The following is a 21,610-nucleotide window of genomic DNA, read 5'->3' as shown; positions in this document are numbered from 1 at the left end:
CCTCAGCACCATGCCTTGGTAGCTCTGACTTAGGAATGCACTGGTAAACTTTTCTGAGCTCTGAGCACTAACTTCAGCAGCATGCTCATGACAGCCAGCCCCATGCCGAGAGCTCAAGGCAAACTGGGCTTCTATGCTGTACTTTCTATGTCTGAGTCATCCCAGCTCTGCCACTGGGTCCATGGCTTCTAAAGACACAGAAAATTGAGGGCCAGGACCAACACCTGACTTCCGTTTCTTTCCCCATTTCAGCTCCAAACCCAGTGAGGAACCTGAGGGTCGAAGGTCAGAACACCACCTCCATCAGCCTGAGCTGGGACCCTCCTGAGAACTCCTCCACGCAGGACCTCACCTACTGGGCACAGTGCATCGGTTATGATGGCAAAAATGAGACCCGGGATACAAAAGACACCAGAGTCACTGTGGATGGACTTGATCCTGGGACTTCATATAAATGTTCTGTGCGAGTGGAGAAGGATCGAGTCTATAGCATTTGGGAGACAACAAATACCACAACAGGTGAGAGCAGACACTATTTCCTTTGAGATTCTGCATCCTCCCTGTTCCATCCCCCTCCCTGTCTCCATTTGTTAATATTTTCTGTATGTAGCCCACAGTGGCCTGGACCTCACAGCTCTTGTGCTGGTCCTTCCAGAGGCCTGGATTATGGGTGTGCATCATCACACCGGACTGGAATTTTTTTTATCTTTATTAACTTGAGTATTTCTTATTTACATTTTGATTGTTATTCCCCTTCCTGGTGTGTGGGCCAACATCCCCCTAGTCCCTCCCCCTCCCATTCTATATGGGCTTACCCTCCCCATCCTCTCCCCATATCCACCCCCGGCCAGCCATCATGTTCCCTGGAAGTTCAGTCTTGCTAGGACCCAAGGGCTTCCCTTCCCTGGTGCTCTTACTAGGATATTCATTGCTACCTATGAGGTTGGAGCCAGGGTCAGTCCATGTATAGTCTTTGGTAGTGGCTTAGTCCCTGGAAGGTCTGGTTGGTTGGCATTGTTCTTCATATGGGGTCTCGAGCCCCTTCAAGCTCTTTCAGTCCTTTCTACAATTCCTTCAACGGGTGTCCTGTTCTCAGTTCACTGGTTTGTTGCTGGCATTTGCCTATGTATTTGCTGTATTCTGGCTGTGTCTCTCAGGAGAGATCTACATCCAGTTCCTGTCGGCCTGCACTTCTCTGCTTCATCCATCTTATCTAATTGGGTGGCTGTATATGTATGGGCCACATGTGGGGCAGGCTCTGAATGGGTGTTCCTTTTGCCTCTGTTCTAAACTTTGCCTACCTATTCCCTACCAAGGGTATTCTTGTTGCCCTTTTAAAGAAGGAGTGAAGCATTCGCATTTTGGTCATCCTTCTTGAGTTTCATGTGTTCTGTGCATCTAGGGTAATTCAAGCACTTGGGCTAATAGCCACTTATCAATGAGTGCATTCCATGTGTGTTTTTCTGTGATTGGGTTACCTCACTCAGGATGATATTTTCCAGTTCCATCCTTTGCCTATGACTTTCAGTAAGTCATTGCTTTTGATAGCTGAGTAATATTCCATTGTGTAGATGTACCACATTTTCTGTATCCATCCCAGTGTTGAAGGGAATCTGGGTTCTTTCCAGCTTCTGACTGTTATAAATGAGGTTGCTATAAACATAGTGGAGCACGTGTCTTTGTTATATGTTGGGGCATCTTTTGGGTATATGCCCAAGAGAGGTATAGCTGGGTCCTCAGGTAGTTCAATGTCCAATTTTCTGAGGAACCCCCAGACTGATTTCCAGAGTGGTTGTACCACAGAATGGAATTTTTAATAGGGATTTATCTACTTTATTTTACGTGTTTTAGAACTTTGCATGCATGTGTGCAAGTGTCCAGGTGCATGTAGTGTCCAAGGAGCAAGAAGTAGATTTCTCAGAATTTAACAGATAGTGTTGACACCTTGGAGTGCTGGGGACTGACATCTAGGTGCTCTTACCTGCTACCCCACTCTCCTGCCTCTTGGCTGCTGTCTGATGCCTTTGCCCTTAATGGTAGGTAGGGGAGGTTGGTTGGGAACTACCAGGAAGGTGGGACAACGTGAATGGGGACACATATTTAAGCCTTGCTTTCCTCTGACCAATCTAAAACAGAGGAAAAGAGGAAACATTGATGTTCATGAGAGACTTTTTTAAACTTACATTGATTTTCTCTCTTTTCTCCTTTCCTTCCATCTTTCTCTCTCTCTGCCTCACTGTTCCTTTCTCGGTTCATCCAGACTGCAGTTTTCCCCAGCTCTTTCCTCCCAGGCCCTCACATTCTTCCCGCCTCTCCATCCATTGCACCTCTGTTTCTCTTCAGAACACAATGGTCCCCTCATGGATATCAACCACAGATGGCATATCAAGCTGCAGTAAGACTAGGCACTCACCATCCATCATACTGAGGCTGCAAAAGGCAACCCAGTGAGGGGCTGGGGATTTAAGCTCAGTGGTAGAAACCACTTGATGGCATAAGGCCCTGGGTTGGTCCCCAGCTCCAAAAAAAAGAACCAAAAAAAAAAAAAAAAAAAAAAAAAAAAAAACCCAGTAGGAGTAAAGGGTCCATAAAGAAGGCAAAAGGTCAGAGATAGCCCCTACTCTAACAGGTAGGATATGCAAAAAGAGATCAAGCTACACGAATGTAACATATCTACAGAGGACCTAGGTCAGTCCATTGTCGGTTCAATGGTTGTCTCTTCAGTCTCTGTGAGCTCCTTTGATTCCTGGTTTGTTGATTCCCTGGGGTATTTCCTTGTGGTGTCCCTGGTCCCTCTTGATCCTACCATCGTTCCTTCCATCTCCACAGGATTCCCCGACCTCCACCTAATGTTTAGCTACAGGTCTCTACGTCTGTTTCCATTACTTGAGGCTGAAGCATCTCTTAAATCAACTGGGTTAGATGCCAATATATGAAAATAGTAGATATCATTAGGGATCATTTTCTCTCCTAGGTCTCTGGGCCCTCCAAGATCTGGGTCTCTAGGCAGTGTCAGGGATGGGCCTCCTTTCATGGCATGGGTCTCAAGCTGGACCAGCCATTCCTTAATCATTCCCATAATTCTTGGGCCATCTTGATCCCAGCATATCTGGTGGTCAGGACCAACTGTCCATATAAGAACTTTTGTCTTGCTTGATGTCTGATCCATCCACTTTAAGTCTTGCCTGGTTACAGGAGTTAGATGGTTCATACACCATATCTCCCATTGCTGGGAGTCTTAGCTAAGGTGACCCTCATTGATACCTGGAAGTTTCCATTGCATTGGGTTCTGGAGATGGACCCTCCCGATTCAGTTGTGTCTCCCAGTACTTGCATCAGAGATACCTGAAGGTCTAGAACCTCTGATTTCTGTACAGAACTCGTATTTTACAAAGCACTAAAGTAGGACTTGGGGGCATACGTTCATTTGTTTTAATTCTTTGCTTTTTCTTTCTTGTGTCCTTGACAGGAGATTCCTATGTGTTCCATGTTTGTCTCAAATGTGTAGCATCCTCCTGCCTCAGCTTCCTGAGTACTGGATGCACAGACCTCAGCACCATGTCTTGCTGTGTTTTTTGACTTTATGAAAGTACTGATAAAATTTTCAGAGCTCTGAGCACTAACTCCCAGAAATATTTTTATGACAGCCACCCACATGCTAAGAGCACAAGGCAAAATGGGCTTCCATGCTGTACTTTCTAGGTCTGAGTCACCCCAGCTCTGCCACTGGGTCCATGGCTTCTGAAGACACAGAAAATTGAGGTTCAGGACCAACACCTGATTTCCTTTTCTTTCCCCATTTCAGCTCCAAACCCAGTGAGGAACCTGAGGGTTGAAGGTCAGACCAACATCTCCATCAGCCTGAGCTGGGAGCCTCCTGAGAACTCCTCCACGCAGGACCTCACCTACTGGGCACAGTGCATCAGATATGATGGCAAAAACGAGACCCAGTATACAAAAGACACCAGAGTCACTGTGGATGGACTTGACCCTGGGACTTCATATGGATGTTTTGTGTGGGTGGAAAAGGATGGAGTCTATAGTATTTCAGAGTCAAAAATACCCAACAGGTGAGAGCAGACACTTCCTTCCACACCTCCTGCCCTCTTTCTTCCCAGTCTTCCTCCCCCTTCCCATTTGTTAATATTTTCTGAGCATGTAGCCGGCAGTGGCCTGGAACTCACTCCTCTCCTGCCAGCACTTCTTAGATGCTTAGATTATAGTTGTGAATCAGAACACCAAACTAGAATTTTTAACAGGGTTGTATCTACTTTCATTTTATGTGTTTGAGAGCTTTGCCTGTATGTGTGCAAGTGCACAGATGCACACACTGTACTGGGAGGAAGATGAGGAGGATTTCTCAAATCAGAATTTCTGTAGGTAGTCATGACCACCCTGAAGTGCTGGGACTGAAATCTGGAATCCTCTGAAAAACAGTAAATGCTCTTAACTCCCGACCCATCTCTCCAGTCTGGTCTCTCCAACTCTGGTCTCTGATCCCTCGTTGTTGATGGTATTTAGTAAAGGATGGCTGGGAGCTGCCAGGAACGTTGGGAAAAATATAAAGGAAGAAGCATATTTAACCTTTCCCTTTCTCTGAACCACTCTAAAGCAGGAAGACAATGGTGGCATTGATCTATTTTATATACATACATTTATTTTCTCTCACTCTCCTTCCTTCTCTCTCTTTCTCTTCCACTCTATGTCTATCAGATTGCAGTTTCCCCCAGCCCTTTCCTTCCAGTCACTCACATTCTTGCCCCTTCTACCATCCATTTCTCCTCCGTTTCTCTTCTGAAAAGGGCAGGATATCAACCACAGGTGGCATATCAAGCTGCAGTAAGACTAGGCACTCACCTCATATTGAGGCTGGAAGAGGCAGCCCAGTAGGAGTCAAGGGTTCCTATTGCAGGCAAGAGGGTGAGAAAGAGCCCCTACTCCAACAGTTAGGACACCCAGAGAAAGATCCAGGTAACGACTGTAACATAGCAGAGGGCCAGGTCAGGCCTTTGTGGGTTCTCTGGTTGTCTCTTCAGTCTCTTGAGTCCTTCGATCCCTGCTAAGGTGACTCTGTGGGGTGTTTCCTTGTACCTCCTTCTCCTCCCATTCTTTTTTCCATCTTCCAGAAGATTCAGAGACCTCCACCTAATGTTTAGCTGCAGTTGTCTACATCTGTTTCTATCAGTAGCTGGGTCAAGCCCCTCGTAAGACATCTGGGTTAGCTGCCAATTTATGGATTTACAGAATATCATTAGGAATCATTTTCTCCCCTAGGTCTGCAGGCTTTACAGCCTCTGGGTCTCTAGGCAGTGTGAGGGATTGCATAGGTCTCAAGCTGGATCAGCCATTCCCTAGTCACTCCCAAGATTTCTGGGCCAACTGATCCCAGCACATGTGGTGGTGAGGACCAATTGTCCATATAAGAACTTTTGTCTTGCTTGATGTCTGATCCACATTAAGTCCTGGTTACAGGAGTTAGATGGCTCATACACCATGTCTCCCATTGGTGGGAGTCTTGGCTAAGGTGACTGTCATAGATTCCTGGAAGGTTCCATTGCAGTTGGTTCTGGGCCTGCCCAGATTCAGTTGTGTCTCCCAGTACTTGCATTAGAGATTCCTGAAGGCCTAGAACCTCTCAGTACTACATAGAATCCATGATTTCCAAAGCACTAAAGTAGGACTTGGGGGCATACCTTCATTTGTTTCAATATCATTGTGTTTCTTTCTTTCTTTTCTTGACAAGAGATTCCATGGTATCCATTTGTTGCCTCAAATGTGTAACAATCCTCCTGCCTCAACTTCCTGAGTACTGGATGTCCAGATCTCAGCACCATGCCTTGGTAGCTCTGACTTAGGAATGCACTGGTAAACTTTTCTGAGCTCTGAGCACTAACTCTCAGCAGCATGCTCATGACAGCCAGCCACATGCCGAGAGCTCAAGGCAACCTGGCCTTCCATGCTGTACTTTCTAGGTCTGAGTCACCCCAGCTCTGCCACTGGGTCCATGGCTTCTGAAGAAAACAGAAAATTGAGGGCCAGGACCAACACCTGATTTCCCTTTCTGTCCCCATTTCAGCTTCAAACCCAGTGAGAAACCTGAGGGTCGAAGGTCAGACCAACATCTCCATCAGCCTGAGCTGGGACCCTCCTGAGAACTCCACGCAGGACCTCACCTACTCGGCACAGTGCACCAGATATGATGGCAAAAATGAGACCCGGCCTACAAACGACACCAGAGTCACGGTGGATGGACTTGACCCTGGGACTTCATATGAATGCTCTGTGTGTGTGGGGAAGGATGGAGTCTGTACTATGCATCAGAATCTGAGTACCACCACAGGTGAGAGCAGACATTTCCTTCCACACCTCCTGCCCTCTTTCTTCCCAGTCTTCCTCCCCCTTCCCATTTGCTAATATTTTCTGAGCATGTAGCCCACAGTGCCCTGGACCTAACTCCTCTCCTGCCAGCACTTCTTAGATGCTTAGATTATAGTTGTGAATCAGAACACCAAACTAGAATTTCTAACAGGGTTGTATCTACTTTCATTTTATGTGTTTGAGAGCTTTGCCTGTATGTGTGCAAGTGCACAGATGCACACACTGTACTGGGAGGAAGATGAGGATTTCTCAGAATTTCACAGGTAGTCATGACCACCCTGAAGTGCTGGGACTGAAATCTGGAATCCTCTGAAAAACAGTAAATGCTCTTAACTCCTGACCCATCTCTCCAGTCTGGTCTCTCCAACTCTGGTCTCTGATCCCTCGTTGTTGATGGTATTTAGTAAAGGATGGCTGGGAGCTGCCAGGAACGTTGGGAAAAATATAAAGGAAGAAGCATATTTAACCTTTCCCTTTCTCTGAACCACTCTAAAGCAGGAAGACAATGGTGGCATTGATCTATTTTATATACATACATTTATTTTCTCTCACTCTCCTTCCTTCTCTCTCTTTCTCTTCCACTCTATGTCTATCAGATTGCAGTTTCCCCCAGCCCTTTCCTTCCAGTCACTCACATTCTTGCCCCTTCTACCATCCATTTCTCCTCCGTTTCTCTTCTGAAAAGGGCAGGATATCAACCACAGGTGGCATATCAAGCTGCAGTAAGACTAGGCACTCACCTCATATTGAGGCTGGAAGAGGCAGCCCAGTAGGAGTCAAGGGTTCCTATTGCAGGCAAGAGGGTGAGAAAGAGCCCCTACTCCAACAGTTAGGACACCCAGAGAAAGATCCAGGTAACGACTGTAACATAGCAGAGGGCCAGGTCAGGCCTTTGTGGGTTCTCTGGTTGTCTCTTCAGTCTCTTGAGTCCTTCGATCCCTGCTAAGGTGACTCTGTGGGGTGTTTCCTTGTACCTCCTTCTCCTCCCATTCTTTTTTCCATCTTCCAGAAGATTCAGAGACCTCCACCTAATGTTTAGCTGCAGTTGTCTACATCTGTTTCTATCAGTAGCTGGGTCAAGCCCCTCGTAAGACATCTGGGTTAGCTGCCAATTTATGGATTTACAGAATATCATTAGGAATCATTTTCTCCCCTAGGTCTGCAGGCTTTACAGCCTCTGGGTCTCTAGGCAGTGTGAGGGATTGCATAGGTCTCAAGCTGGATCAGCCATTCCCTAGTCACTCCCAAGATTTCTGGGCCAACTGATCCCAGCACATGTGGTGGTGAGGACCAATTGTCCATATAAGAACTTTTGTCTTGCTTGATGTCTGATCCACATTAAGTCCCGGTTACAGGAGTTAGATGGTTCATACACCATGTCTCCCACTGTTGGGAGTCTTGGCTAAGGTTACCGTCATAGATTCCTGGAAGGTTCCATTGCATTTGGTTCTGGACCTGCCCAGATTCAGTTGTGTCTCCCACTACTTGCATCAGAGATTCCTGAAGGCCTAGAACCTCTCCTTACTACATAGAACCCATGATTTCCAAAGCAGTAAAGTAGGACTTGGGGGCATACCTTCATTTGTTTCAATATCCTCTGTTTTCTTTCTTTCTTTTCTTGACAAGAGATTCCATGGTATCCATTTGTTGCCTCAAATGTGTAACAATCCTCCTGCCTCAGCTTCCTGAGTACTGGATGTCAGATCTCAGCACCATGCCTTGTGCTCTGACTTAGGAATGCACTGGTAAACTTTTCTGAGCTCTGAGCACTAACTCTCAGCAGCATGCTCATGACAGCCAGCCACATGCCGAGAGCTCAAGGCAACCTGGCCTTCCATGCTGCTTTCTAGGTCTGAGTCACTCCAGCTCTGCCACTGGGTCCATAGCTTCAGAAAAAACAGAAAATTGAGGTTCCAGGACCAACACCTGATTTCCTTTTCTTTCCCCATTTCAGCTCCAAACCCAGGAGAACCTGAGGGTTGAAGGTCAGACCAACATCTCCATCAGCCTGAGCTGGGAGCCTCCTGAGAACTCCTCCACGCAGGACCTCACCTACTGGGCACAGTGCATCAGATATGATGGCAAAAACGAGACCCAGTATACAAAAGACACCAGAGTCACTGTGGATGGACTTGACCCTGGGACTTCATATGGATGTTTTGTGTGGGTGGAAAAGGATGGAGTCTATAGTATTAATCAGAGTCTCAGTAACACCACAGGTGAGAGCAGACACTTCCTTCCACACCTCCTGCCCTCTTTCTTCCCAGTCTTCCTCCCCCTTCCCATTTGTTAATATTTTCTGAGCATGTAGCCGGCAGTGGCCTGGAACTCACTCCTCTCCTGCCAGCACTTCTTAGATGCTTAGATTATAGTTGTGAATCAGAACACCAAACTAGAATTTTTAACAGGGTTGTATCTACTTTCATTTTATGTGTTTGAGAGCTTTGCCTGTATGTGTGCAAGTGCACAGATGCACACACTGTACTGGGAGGAAGATGAGGATTTCTCAGAATTTCACAGGTAGTCATGACCACCCTGAAGTGCTGGGACTGAAATCTGGAATCCTCTGAAAAACAGTAAATGCTCTTAACTCCCGACCCATCTCTCCAGTCTGGTCTCTCCAACTCTGGTCTCTGATCCCTCGTTGTTGATGGTATTTAGTAAAGGATGGCTGGGAGCTGCCAGGAACGTTGGGGAAAATATAAAGGAAGAAGCATATTTAACCTTTCCCTTTCTCTGAACCACTCTAAAGCAGGAAGACAATGGTGGCATTGATCTATTTTATATATATACATTTATTTTCTCTCACTCTCTTCCTTCCTTCTCTCTCTTTCTCTTCCACTTATTTCCATTTATTTGTTTTTGGGTGTGAGTAGGTTGGATGTGCAAAGGTCAGAGAACAACTTGCAGGCGTCGTTTCTCTCCTTCCCCCCTGTGCATCACAGAGATCAAACTCAAACTGCCAGCCTTATGCTTGTTTATTTGCTGACATGGGGTCTTATGTAGCCCAGCTGGGCCTTGAATTGATCATCTTGCCTCCTGCCTCTAGCTTGTTTATTAATTTTTAAATTAAGATTTTTAGTGAGACTACTAAGTATCGATGGAGAGAGAGAAACTCTGAGCCTGGCTAGGGCTCTTCAAATCTCAAAGCCCACCCTTAGTGACACATCTCCTCCATCTAGGCCAAACCTCTTTATCTTTCCCAAACTACCTACCAACTGATGACTAAGATTTCAAATACGTGAACCTATGGGGACCATTTTCATTCAAGCCACTACACTGGTGTCCCTATAGTTTGGATTTATAAGCCTTATTCCTAAAAATTATCATTCCTCAGCAAGCAGAAATTTCCAAAGTATAGGTTCTGTTGGTTGTAGGGTTGTTTTTGTTTGTTTGTTTTTTAAACTCTTGGGAAATGGGCTCTTTGGAGTCAGGAAGGCTCAATACCACTCCTCAGACACTAACATGTTCACTGTCAGCTGTTTCATGTGGCAGGAAAGGTAACTGGACCACAAAGCTCATCATGCCAAGGGGCCAGACTTGGTTTGTTGAGATGGAGATTTCAAAGCCTCAAGCTTGAGGAGGCAGTCTCTCTCTCTCTCTCTCTCTCTCTCTCTCTCTCTCTCTCTCTCTCTCTCTCACACACACACACACACACACACACACACACTTACTTTAAGACAGATTCTCACAATGTGGCCCAGGTTATCCTCAAACTCATGGCTAATCACCTGTCTCAGCCTCTCCCTCATTACTTAATATTCTCTAAAAATCTTAATTTAAAAATTAATAAACAAGCTAGAAGCTGGGTGGTCCCAGCACTTGTGCGGTGCAGGCAAGATTACAGGTGTTAACCACCATGGTTGGCTGTGGACACAACCCTTAGGGCTCTGTTCAATTTCAGCTTCAATGAGGTGACAGATCTATAGAATAAAAACTATACCAAGAGCTCAGTGACCCTCATATGGAGTCTTCCTAAGGACCCCTATTCTCACTTCTATGCTTACTGGGTTTAGTGGGCCAGTAAAGAAGAGACCCAGGGAAAGCAAGATCCTGCAGGACATGAAACCAAATCCAAAGATCATACCAAGGAGTCTTTGAATGAGGTCGAGACTCTAGGACCTGGCACTTTGTGCAACTTCAGCTTGTGGGCAGAAAGGAACAATGTGCCTAGTCCTATACAAAGCCTCTAGGTCCCCACAGGTGATATGCTCCATTCTCTTTGTAGATATAGTGGGTTTAGGTTCAACCTCATGGGCAAGAAGGGGGCAGCAGAATTGGAGAGACAGCTTAACAGTTAAGAGCACCCACTCACTGCTCTTACAGATCTCAGGTCTCCCCACTTAAGTCCAAGGCTTCACAGACACCTTTAACTCAAGATCCCCCACCCAAGGCCCTTTTCTGGCTCCAGTGAGCACTCCTACCCACAAATACATATCCCTATATAGACAATAATGCAGATACATAACTAAAATATTTCTAAAGAAAAAAAAATGTGAGTGGACTACAAATTCCATAATGCCATGGGGTTGTGACCTTATATATTCAGTAATACAGATTCCAAGGCATTGTGGGGGCTGTAGTCTGAAAGGACTTTGGAGACAAGAAAAGATGAGGTGTTTGAGTTTGAGGACTAAGGGATGTACTAGTTCTCAGAGAGTTGGGCATGCAAAACCAACCACCTTTTGTGGGTAGGTCCTATTGATTCCTCTCGTTTTCTTTACTTAGTACCAGCTGCTGTCAACATCACATCCTGCATCAGCACTTCTGGGGGTTATGGGGTCATCCTGACCTGGTCCTGCCCATCTGGGAGTTATGAGACCTTTGAGGTGGAAGTGGGCAGGAAGTGGAGCTCCCAAAATGGATCTTTGTGTGGGAAAGGCATGACCGTGTTAGATCTTGAGCCAGCTCAGTCCTATACAGCCACCGTCACGACTGTCTCTAATAGCCTGAAGGTCCAGTCTGCCTCTGCAACCTGCCGCACAGAGAGTACAGGTGAGTGGAGAGTCCAGAGACAAATCTTGCCCTGAAGACATGCCATGGGGTTTTTGTTTGTTAGTTGTTGTTTATTTTGTTTTGCTTTGGTCTGCCTGCCTTTTGTTTCCTGATTTCCCTATCTCTGTCTTTCTGAGTGTGTACATGTGTGTGCAGTTACATGTGCACACGTGTGTATGCATGTGACCCCAGAGGATAATCTTAGGTGTGGTTCACATAGCAGCTACACTAAAAATTTACGTATTATATTTACATACTTATCTATTTGTGCGCGTGCTACAGTGCACCTGTAAGGGTCAGAGAACAAACCACAGGACTCCCTTGTGTTCTTCTGCCCCGTGGGTCACAGGGATCTGACTCAGTTCCTTGGGCCTGCTGGTGAGCACCTTCACGCCTTGACCCACCTCTCGGATCCACATACATTTTTTTTTCTTCATTGACCTGAAACTGGCAAATAGAGCTGTGCTCCAGGGATCTGGATCCCAGAGCAGCTCCGGGAATATGCATGCCTCTCCCTCCTCAGACCGATATAATAGGCATGTGCCACCAACCCTGTTTGTTTCTGAGATGGAACCCAGCCATCATACTTGCAATGCAAACACTTTGCCGACTGAACCATCTCACCGATTTCCTTTAAACAACAGCATTCTTGAGATACAATGCATCAGGCACACAATTCACTCACTTGAAGTCATCACGCACCTTGCTGGCAGTCGGTGTATTTCCAACACCATTGTAGCTTTCAATAAGATTGATCTGAGAACAATTTTCTTTAATCAAAAAAATTAGTTTTTTTTTTTTTTAATCTGAATGGGTGTTTGCCTTTATGAATGTCTGTATGTCACATGCATGCCATACCTGCAGCAGCCAGAAGGGGGCATCAGATTCCTTGGATCGGGAGTTTCCTGCGGTTGTGAGTTGCCCTGTGGTTCTGGGTGTTGAACCCAAGTCCTCTGGGAGAGAGCAACCAATGCCTTTAACCCCTGAGCCACATCGCTCCACAGTTGCATCCTCAGATTTTTATCTCAGTATATTTTTATGTCTAACCTTTCTTTTAAAAAGTTTATTCCATTTATTTATTTGGGGATTGGGGGCAGGAGGTGCACACACAAGCCACTGTGCATCTATGGATGTCATGACACCTTGTTCCTTCTTTCAATTTGTCATCAGGCTTGGCGGCAAGCAGTGTAACCCACTGAGCCAGCCATGGCCCTGCCATGACTTTTTTGGATGTGTGTATCATTCTGCTCCCTTTGTCTCTTCCTAGGAATCAGGGCCTCTGGTCATACTAGGTAACCATTCTGGACAGACAGCAGAAGTGGATGCAATGTTGAGCTTTGCTTTGCCCATTTCTCTTCCTTGGGAGTGTTTCTCCTTTCACAGACTAGCACTCAGGAGAGGACAGTGTTTCTTGTCAAATGCCGAGGGACCAAGTTGGTGAGGTACACAATTGTCATAAAGGACTCATATATTCCTACTGGAATCTGTTGACCACCAGCTCTGTACAACCAGGACCGCTGGGCAGCTGCTTTTGTCGGGGACAGGAAATGAAACTAAGAATGGCTTCTTCGCGTGGGCAGGGCCTCTGGCCCTCATCAGTATGGACACGCTGGGCCACATTCTTCACTTGGGTGGGCGGCCCTCTTAGTGTGCGCACCGTGCAGCCTGTCTGGTCTCGGTGGCTCAGATGTCAGGTGCACCCCACCAGACAACTGTGAGAACTGAAGATGCCTCCAAATGCCTCTGGTCAGGCCAAGGGAGGGAGTGTTATGCTTCAGCTCCTGGGTCAGCTCAGACATGATGTGTTTAGGGGCTGGGGAGACGACTCAGCAGTTAAGAGCACTTACTCCTTTGCTGCTTGTTTTTTGAGACAGAGTCTCACTATGTAGCCTTGGTTGGCTTGGAACTCACTGTGTAGACAAGGATGGCCTTAACCTCACAGAGATCTGCCTGCCTCTACCTCCTGAGTGCTGGGATTTAAGGCATGAGCCACCACACCCAGCTAAGAGTACATACTGCTTCTGCAGAGGAACTGAGTTTAGTTCCCCGCACTCATATCAGGCTCCCTTTTTCAGGGTATCCAATGCTCTCTTCTGGGCTCTAAAGATACCTATACTCACATGTACACACCTGCACACACAAATGTAGAGGAAGAAGTGATGCATCTTAATGTATTTGAGCTGGCAAGATGGATCACAGGGTGAAGGAGCTTGCTGGCCTGAAGTCAACCCCAGGAACCCACATGGTGGAAGGAGAGAGGCAACTCTTTCAAGCTGTGCTCTAACCTCCGCATGTGCACCCTGGCGTCCGTACGTGCAGGGGAGGGGGGAATACATTTAAAAAATGATGCATTTGGGTGTGCAGCTAAAAGTCAGGGGTTTTCAGAGAAGGGTTGTCTTTTCCCTTTTGTCCATCCTTCCTGTGGGCCTCTTAACACAGAGCTGGATGAAGACAGAGACAGCAGATCTGTAGACAAGACCCGGGCTCTGGGCGGGCAAGCTGGCTCGTCAGGTTAAGACTCGTATCTCACAAGACTGAAGACCTGAGTTTGATCCGTGGGGTCCACATGGCGAAGAGAGAAAACTGACCACAGAAAAAGCTGTTCTTTGACTTCTACACACATGTGCCATATCACATGAAGACATGTGTGGAGACACAGACAGACAGACAGACAGACAGACAGACAGACAGACAGACACACACGTGTCATGCACACATAGTCACCAGCATTTCTTCCTTTGATCCTCACGGCAGCCGTCATTGCTGGAGCCATTGTAGGCATCCTCCTGCTTTTCATCCTGGTGGGCCTGCTCATTTTCTTCCTGAAGAGGAGGTGAGTCTTGGAACAGGACTGGCGGGTGCTTGGCTGGTGGCAACCCCAAAGGGAAGATGAGGATCCCTGGTCCTGAGCTCGGGCCCCAAGCTTTTCCGTGCCCTTCTTCCAGGAGAAAGAAGAAGCAGCCAAAGGAAGTGCCCAAGGATCTGGTGTTCCGGTGAGTGAGGCTTGGGGAGCATCCAAGGGAATCACCATCAGGTCGGGTAGAGTTTGTCCTCATTGGACAGGTCGGAGGGTAGAGCCAATTAGTCTCCTCACACCAGCCTCAGAAGGGACCTGGGACCCCCCCTGCAATCAGGGAGGGGGGTCCCGGTTCGGGCAAACATCCCTCATTCATGGGAGGTTTTTTTTAAATGGGGTTCATTTATCATTCTTTTGAGGAAATTTTTGTATATGCTTAGTCCCTAATATGGTTTGATTGTATTCAGCCTCATTTTTAAAAAATTACTAATTTTATGTGTATGAATGTTTTCATGCATGTATGTAAACATTCTGTTTACTGCACACAGGCCTGGTGCCTGAGCAGGCCAGAGGAGGGCATTAGATCCCAACAGAACTAGAGTTACAGATGGTCGTGAGCTGTCATGTGGGGTGGATGCTGGGGATTGAACCTGAGTCCTCTGGAAGACTAACCAATTCTCTTAAGCACTGAGCCATCTCTGCAGTCCTCATCCCAATTGTCTTATATGTATGTATGTAGTATGTATGTATGTATGTATGTATGTATGTATGTATGTATGTATGTATTTTACTTATTCACACAACACAGTGCGTGTGAGGTCAGAGGATCAGTTGTGAGAATTGGTTCTCTCTTTCTACATGTGAGTCTTGGGCATCAAACTCGACTTGTGTTCTAGTACCAGGAATTGTTAAAGGGGAAGATAATCTAGACTTTGATCTATGTGTGGAGACAAATAAAGCAAGAAGAGAGGAGAGGGAGGTTGAGGAACACACTAGGCAGCATTAAAACTATAGGAGGGGGCCAGGCTTGGTGGCCCATGCCTTTAATCCTAGCACTTCACAGGCAGAAGCCGGCTGATCTCTGTGAGTTCTGAGGCCAGCCCATAGTGAGATGCAGGACAGTCCAGACTCCACAGCAAAACTCTATCTCAGAAACAAAAATCAAACCTAAATAAATAAAAACAAAAGCAACGAAGGCAGTCTGACAAGATGGCTCAGTCTGGAAGGGACTTGCTGTGAAGCGTTATGACCTGAGTCCAGTTCAGAGGATTTACATTGCGGGAAGAGAGTGTGATTCCCACCAGTTGCTGTCTAACTTCCCTACACACACATCAGGGCACTCGCATGCTCCCCTACCTCATTCTCCCAACACACACTAAATAAAACGCATGATTTAAAAACAAAACAAAACGACTGCTTGAGGAAAAGGGAAGCCAGTTAAAAAGAATGTGAGCACGGACTGGAAGCAACTCAGGTGTGTCCTGTGAATTCACCAGGGGCTTGGAAAAGAAATAGCTGCTTCCAAACAGGGGCGGCACTGAAAGCTCGGAGCGCCCGCCCGACAAGCGCAGCGTGATGAGTGAGTGAGTCTGTTAGGGATGACCTGCAGAGCCTTGGCTGCCTACAGAAAGAGGGCTGCATTCTCCAAGTCCCATCTGCACCTACCTTCTGGCAATGCCTGGAGCAGGGAGGATACAAACCTTCCTTGCACGCCACCGTGTGTTCAAACAGCAGAAGTGACTACAGGCTGCAGTAAGGAAAGGCACACCAGGCTCTGGGGAATCCGGGCTTCTGTGACGGATTCTGGCAGTCTCAGAAAGCTGTCACGCTATGGAACGGATAATTTCGCTTTGTGGAGGTCTCATATAAGGAAAAGATAAATGTCTGCTTGAGGAGTTACTCTGTCTAGGACTGGGACCAGTCTTGGTATATGGGCAAGAAGTCTCCTGCTACAATGAATACAGGGACGGGCGTTGGAGAGTGACATCAGAGAAGGGTTAGGTAGGACTTTGCAAGAGAAAGCAAGGATGCCAATTTGCTTCTAAGGGAGGAATTAGGAGATGGTTTTCTGTTTGAGATTTTATTTTGTTTTCATTTTTTATGTGTTAATGTGTCTCACCTGCATGTGTTTATGTGCACTTCATATGGGCCGTACTACAGAAGAGACAAGAGGGTTCTGGACTCCTGGAACTGGAGTTGATGGTTGTGAGTCATTATGTGGGTGTCTAAGTCCTCTTGAAGAGCAGCCAGCCACTGAGCCATTTCTCCAGTCCCATCTTCTTCCTTTTAAAGGTCAAATGATAATTCTCTGCTGTATGGATAGACCACATTTAGTTTATCCATTTGTTCACTGAGAAAAACTTACTCCATTACAAATTCTAAATTACATTAATGCATGTGTTGATATGCACTCTGTGTGTGTGTGTGTGTGTGTGTGTGTGTGTGTGTGTGTGTGTGTGTGAAGGAACTGGTTCTTTCTACCATGTGGGTCCTAGGGATTAAACTCAGGCAGTCACATTGGAGAGGAGTGACTTAGTGACTTTGCCTGCTGATCCATCTTGTTGGCCTTTGTCCTTTTTGTTTGTTTGTTTTTAAAGACAGGATTTCTTTGTGTAGCCTCAGTTGTTCTGGAACTCTCTTTGTAGACCAGGCTGGCCTCAAACTAACAGAGAGCTGCCTGCCTCTCCCTCCCAAGTGCTGGGATAAAAGTGTGCATCACCACCGTGGCTCCTGTATTATCATTTTAGAGGCAAGCTTTCGTTATGTTGTCCTGACTGACCTTAAACTCATAGTGCTCCTCCTGCCTCAGCGTCACAAACACTGTGCTTTCTCTTGCATATGACCATGCCACTGACGCTTGTACTGCTTGTACCTTTGGGCTGCTGTGAGCCACACTGCTGTGTATGCAGATGAGTCAATGATGATCTTTGAAATCCTTTCCTTAGGAGTATTTTAATCAGAGCACTACTAAACCAAAATCATAGTGACTCACTACATAGACCAGGCTAGCCTCAAACTCAGAGAGATCTGCCTGCCTCAGTCTCCCAAATGCGCCGGGCTTCATTTACTTTTATGCTTCATGGAGTATATACGGTATGTGTAGGTCAGAAGACAACCCAGGAGAGTTGGTTCTCTCCTTCCAGCATGAGGCTACCAAACATGTAACTCAAGCAATCAGGCCTTGTGTTGGGACCTTTAACTGCTGAGACATCTTGCCATCCCCAAGGTGTTTAAAGTCTTTCTTAGTTTAATTTTTATTTGTGTATTTTATATATGAGTGCTCTGTCTGCATGTATGCCTGTGTTAGAAGAGGGCATCAGATCCCATTAGAAATGGTTGTGAGCCACCATGTGGTTGTTGAGAATGGAACTCAGGACCTCTGGAAGAGCATCCAGTGCCCTTAACCACTGAGCCATCTCTCCAAGCCAAGTCCTTGTTTGCTTTATCCTTCTTCCCATCACAGCTTCCCAGGGGATATCCTGGCCAAAGACTTTGCTGACCACGTCAGGGAGAATGAAAAGGACAGCAACTGTGGATTTGCTGAGGAGTACCAGGTAAGTGAGGATAGATGTATCAGAGCTGGCTGCCACAATGGCTCTCTCTTGTTCATTTTAGAGGCGAGGTTTCATTACATAGTCCTGGCTGGCCCTTGGTGCTCCTCCTGCCTTGGTGTCAAGAACACTGGGTGAGGGATTACTGACTAAAGCACGGACAACAACCTAACAATGACTATACCACTAAAGAAAATGGCTCTTTCTTCTCCAGCAACCAACAGCTGCCAGTAGACGATCTATAAACGTCACCTCCTTTTTAAGACAGGGTCTCATGTGTTCCAGGATAGCCTGGAACATGCTACATAGCCAAGGATGACTTGAACGTACATTCCTCCCCCTGACCTCCTATGTGCTGGGTGTGCTCAGGTGTGCCCCACCTCACCTGGTTCAGGCTATGATGGGGATCCAACCTGGGGCGCTGTGGAAGCTAGGCAAGCACTCCACCAACTGAGCTCAGCCTATCTCTTTTAACCGTACAGAAACTGTCAAGAATGCCTCTTTCACTCTCTGTAACCCTGACAATGATGGATCCTTGACTTAATAACACGAGGACCCCCTGACTCCTCACCCAGCACATCTGTATGAGGAAGCCCCAATTCTACCAAATTCTCACAAGTATCCCAAGGTGGAGGGTCATACATCTCCAATGTTTGTGAGTGCTAGAGTCCCAAGATTCAGTGGATAGACAGAAGGGGGTACGTGGAGTTGTGAGGGCATTGGAGGAAGGCGAAGAAAATCCAACACTTTGAACCTTCTCTCTGTCTCTCTGCCTCTAGCAATTGGCTCTGGAGGGCCAAGGCCAGTCTCAGATGACAGCATTGGCTCTAGAGAACGTATCCAAGAACCGCTACAGGAATGTACTGCCCTGTGAGTTTCTGGTGTCTGCACCTTCATCTGCCTCCCATGGAGTCAGCCAGAACACCCCATTCCTTTGATCCCCGCCCCCGTCTGTCTCTCTTTGTCTCTGACTCTTCATCTCTCCAACTCTCTGTCTCTGTCTCCACTTTGTGTTCAAGCATGTGCATCCAGGTTGGCATGAATCTGTTTGTGGAGGCCAGAAGTCAACCTCAAATGCCTTCTTCAGTCACTAACTACTTTAAAATTTTAACTTATTATTTTTAATTTTTTATTCTGTGTGTGTGTGTGTGTGTGTGTGTGTGTGTGTGTGTGTGTGTGTGTGTGTGTGATATGTATGTGGGTGCCCATGGATACCAGAAGGTTTGCATTGACTGGACTGATTTTTTAAAATATTATTTATTTAATGTACACTATAGCTGTCTTCTGACACACCAGAAGAGATTGTGAGTTACCATGTGGTTGCTGGGAATTGAACTAAGGACCTCTGGGCAGTGTTCTTAACCACCAAGCCATCTCTCCAGCCCCAACTGGGATGATCTTTAGATGGTTATACACCACCCAACCATGAGCACTGGGAAATAAACTCATGTCCTCTACAAGAGAACCGAATGCTCTTCTCGTATCCACTGAGCCATCTCCCTGGCATTGTAGTGTATAGTGGAGATCAGAGGACAGCTTGCATGTATCAGTTTTCTCCTTCTACCGTGTGGACACCAAGGATCAAAATCAGTCAACTAGGTTTGGTGCCAGTGCCTTTACCTGCTGCGCCTTCTTGGCTGTCCTGGAACTCACTCTGCAGAACATGCCGGCTTTAAACTCACAGACATCTGCTTGTCTCTGCTTCTGCCTCCTGAGTGCTGGGATTAAAGGCGTGCACCACCACCACCCTTTCGATTCTCCCGCCTTTACTTCCAACTATTTGCTTTATAGGCATCACCACACCTGGTTTTATACAGTGCCAAGGACCCAACTCGGGCTTTTTGCATGCTAGGCAAGCACTCTACCTACTGACTAAGCCACATACCCATCCCTACCTTGTTTTTGGAGACCTTGTTTCAAACAATCTGGAAGTTACCGAGTCTGGCTGGCCTGTAAGCCTAAGGGATCCTCTTGTCTCTGCCTCCCTAGTTCTTGGGTGCTAACACACACTACCATGCCTGGCTTTTTGCTATAGGTTCTAGATCTTGGACTACGGTTACTTTACCAGCTGAGCTGTGACCCCAGACCCTCTCACAGCCTGCTTTTCATTGCTGATACTGGTGTGTTTCCCTAGATGACTGGTCCCGGGTTCCCCTGCAGCCCCTCCATGAGGAACCAGGCTCTGACTACATCAACGCCAGTTTTATGCCTGTAAGATAACAATGAGGTGTGGCCCTCGATGAGCCTGGGGAGATAAAGAACTGAAAGGGGGTGGTCATCTGATGGCCTCCCTTTGACATGCCTGCTTTCCTCAACAAGGGTCTCTGGAGCCCCAAGGAGTTCATTGCAACCCAGGGTCCCCTGCCTCACACTGTGAGTGATTTCTGGCGGATGGTGTGGGAACAGCAGAGCCACACCCTGGTCATGCTGGCCAACTGCATGGAGTCTGGTCAGGTGAGGAAAGATGTCTGCCCTGGTGCTAAACTCTGAGTACCAACCTGTGCCCCAGCCCCACCTAGACACTAAGTGGGTGCAGTCCCTTGGACATGCCTCTGCGCCTCTCCAATATCATTCTAGCCATCTTCAACATGCACCCATCCCCTCCACCTTATACTGTCCACAAGCTTATGTTCTGCTACTGTGAGTAAATGCCATGGTCTGGATAGCTTACATAGAACAAAGGTTCGTGTGGCTTATGCTTTTAGAGTGTGGGAAACGGAGGAGCATCCAGAGAGGGTCTTCTTCCTTCAAGATGGAGAGTGCCACATGGCGAGGCAGAGTTGGTGTTCTGGCTCAGTTCTCCTCCTTAGCATAATACCATCATGACTACCACCCTGAGGGGCCTACCGTTAGGACTCCATCCAATCCTAGTTTCTTCCAATGGACCCCATCTCCAAATAGCATCCATATATGAATTTGGGAATGAGGCTCTCAGTACATAAAATCTGAGTGAGGCAACATTCAAATTATATCAAGGCTCACAGACCTTGAGATTTAGGAGTCCTTTGGGCTGAGGAATCTTTTATACATGGCACCCTTGGTTCCTACCTTGCTGCCAGGTCAGCAGGCATATTCTCGCCTTGATTAGAAGAGCCATATGGAGGGGTGGCTCTTGCTTACTATGCATGAGGCCTTGGGCCCAGTCCCCAACACTGTGTAAACCTGTGAGGTGATGCAAGCCGATGATCCCAGCGCTCTGGAGACAGAAGCAGGAGGAGCAGAAGTCAAGGTCATCTTTGACTTCAAACCAAGCTCAACACCAGCCTGTGCTCTGAGATCTCATGAAGTGGGGGGGAGGTAGAACATGCAAAAGGTATCTTGTTCTCAGAGTTGGGGAGATAGCTCAGTGGATAAAGGGCATGCAAGCACAAGGACCAGAGTTTGAATCCAGAGAGCCTCCGTGATTGCCAGGTAATGTAGTGACTCACTTGTCATGCCAGCCTTCAGGAGGCAAAGAAATGGAACCTCTGGACCAGGCTGGCCTGGCAGACTAGCCATCGTGGGCAAGCTCTGTGTTCAGTGAGAGACCCTGCCTCAGCGAGTACAGCATAGCGAGGCTGAGGAAGACTCTGGAAAACAGCCTCAGGCAGCCATATACATATGCACACACAGGCATATTCATTCCCAACAGGGTACCAGCACCACACACACACACACACACACACACACACACACACACACACACACCCCAAACAAAAACAAAAAGCGCCCTGCTCTTTGCCGACTGTCCCTGTCTCCCTCCCAGGTGAAGTGTGAGCATTACTGGCCCCTGGATGCCCAGCCCTGCACTCATGGCCAGCTGCAGGTGACGCTGGTTAGTGAGGAGGTGACAGAGAACTGGACAGTGAGGCATCTTCAGCTCTTCCATGTGAGTCCCTCTAACCATACC

General features: G+C 47.1%; 1 protein-coding gene across 1 annotated transcript in view; it reads left to right on the top strand.

Moving 5' to 3' along the window:
- Positions 1-21,610, top strand: part of Ptprh (protein tyrosine phosphatase receptor type H) — a 36,750-nt gene that overhangs the window by 13,182 nt on the left and 1,958 nt on the right. Inside the window, exons 7-19 of the mRNA XM_032894480.1 lie at positions 253-519; positions 3,806-4,042; positions 5,307-5,311; positions 6,040-6,109; positions 8,364-8,597; positions 11,107-11,373; positions 14,128-14,206; positions 14,319-14,366; positions 17,634-17,724; positions 18,501-18,591; positions 19,856-19,932; positions 20,041-20,175; positions 21,467-21,589. Of these exons, the coding sequence (XP_032750371.1) occupies positions 253-519; positions 3,806-4,042; positions 5,307-5,311; positions 6,040-6,109; positions 8,364-8,597; positions 11,107-11,373; positions 14,128-14,206; positions 14,319-14,366; positions 17,634-17,724; positions 18,501-18,591; positions 19,856-19,932; positions 20,041-20,175; positions 21,467-21,589 (1,724 nt within the window). The remainder of the gene's footprint in view (positions 1-252; positions 520-3,805; positions 4,043-5,306; positions 5,312-6,039; positions 6,110-8,363; positions 8,598-11,106; positions 11,374-14,127; positions 14,207-14,318; positions 14,367-17,633; positions 17,725-18,500; positions 18,592-19,855; positions 19,933-20,040; positions 20,176-21,466; positions 21,590-21,610) is intronic.

The sequence above is a fragment of the Rattus rattus genome, chromosome 2, assembly GCF_011064425.1.
Source record: "Rattus rattus isolate New Zealand chromosome 2, Rrattus_CSIRO_v1, whole genome shotgun sequence".
Lineage (NCBI taxonomy): Eukaryota > Metazoa > Chordata > Mammalia > Rodentia > Muridae > Rattus > Rattus rattus.
The sequence above is the reverse complement of the archived record's forward strand: the minus strand, read 5'-3'. Positions and strand labels throughout refer to the sequence as shown.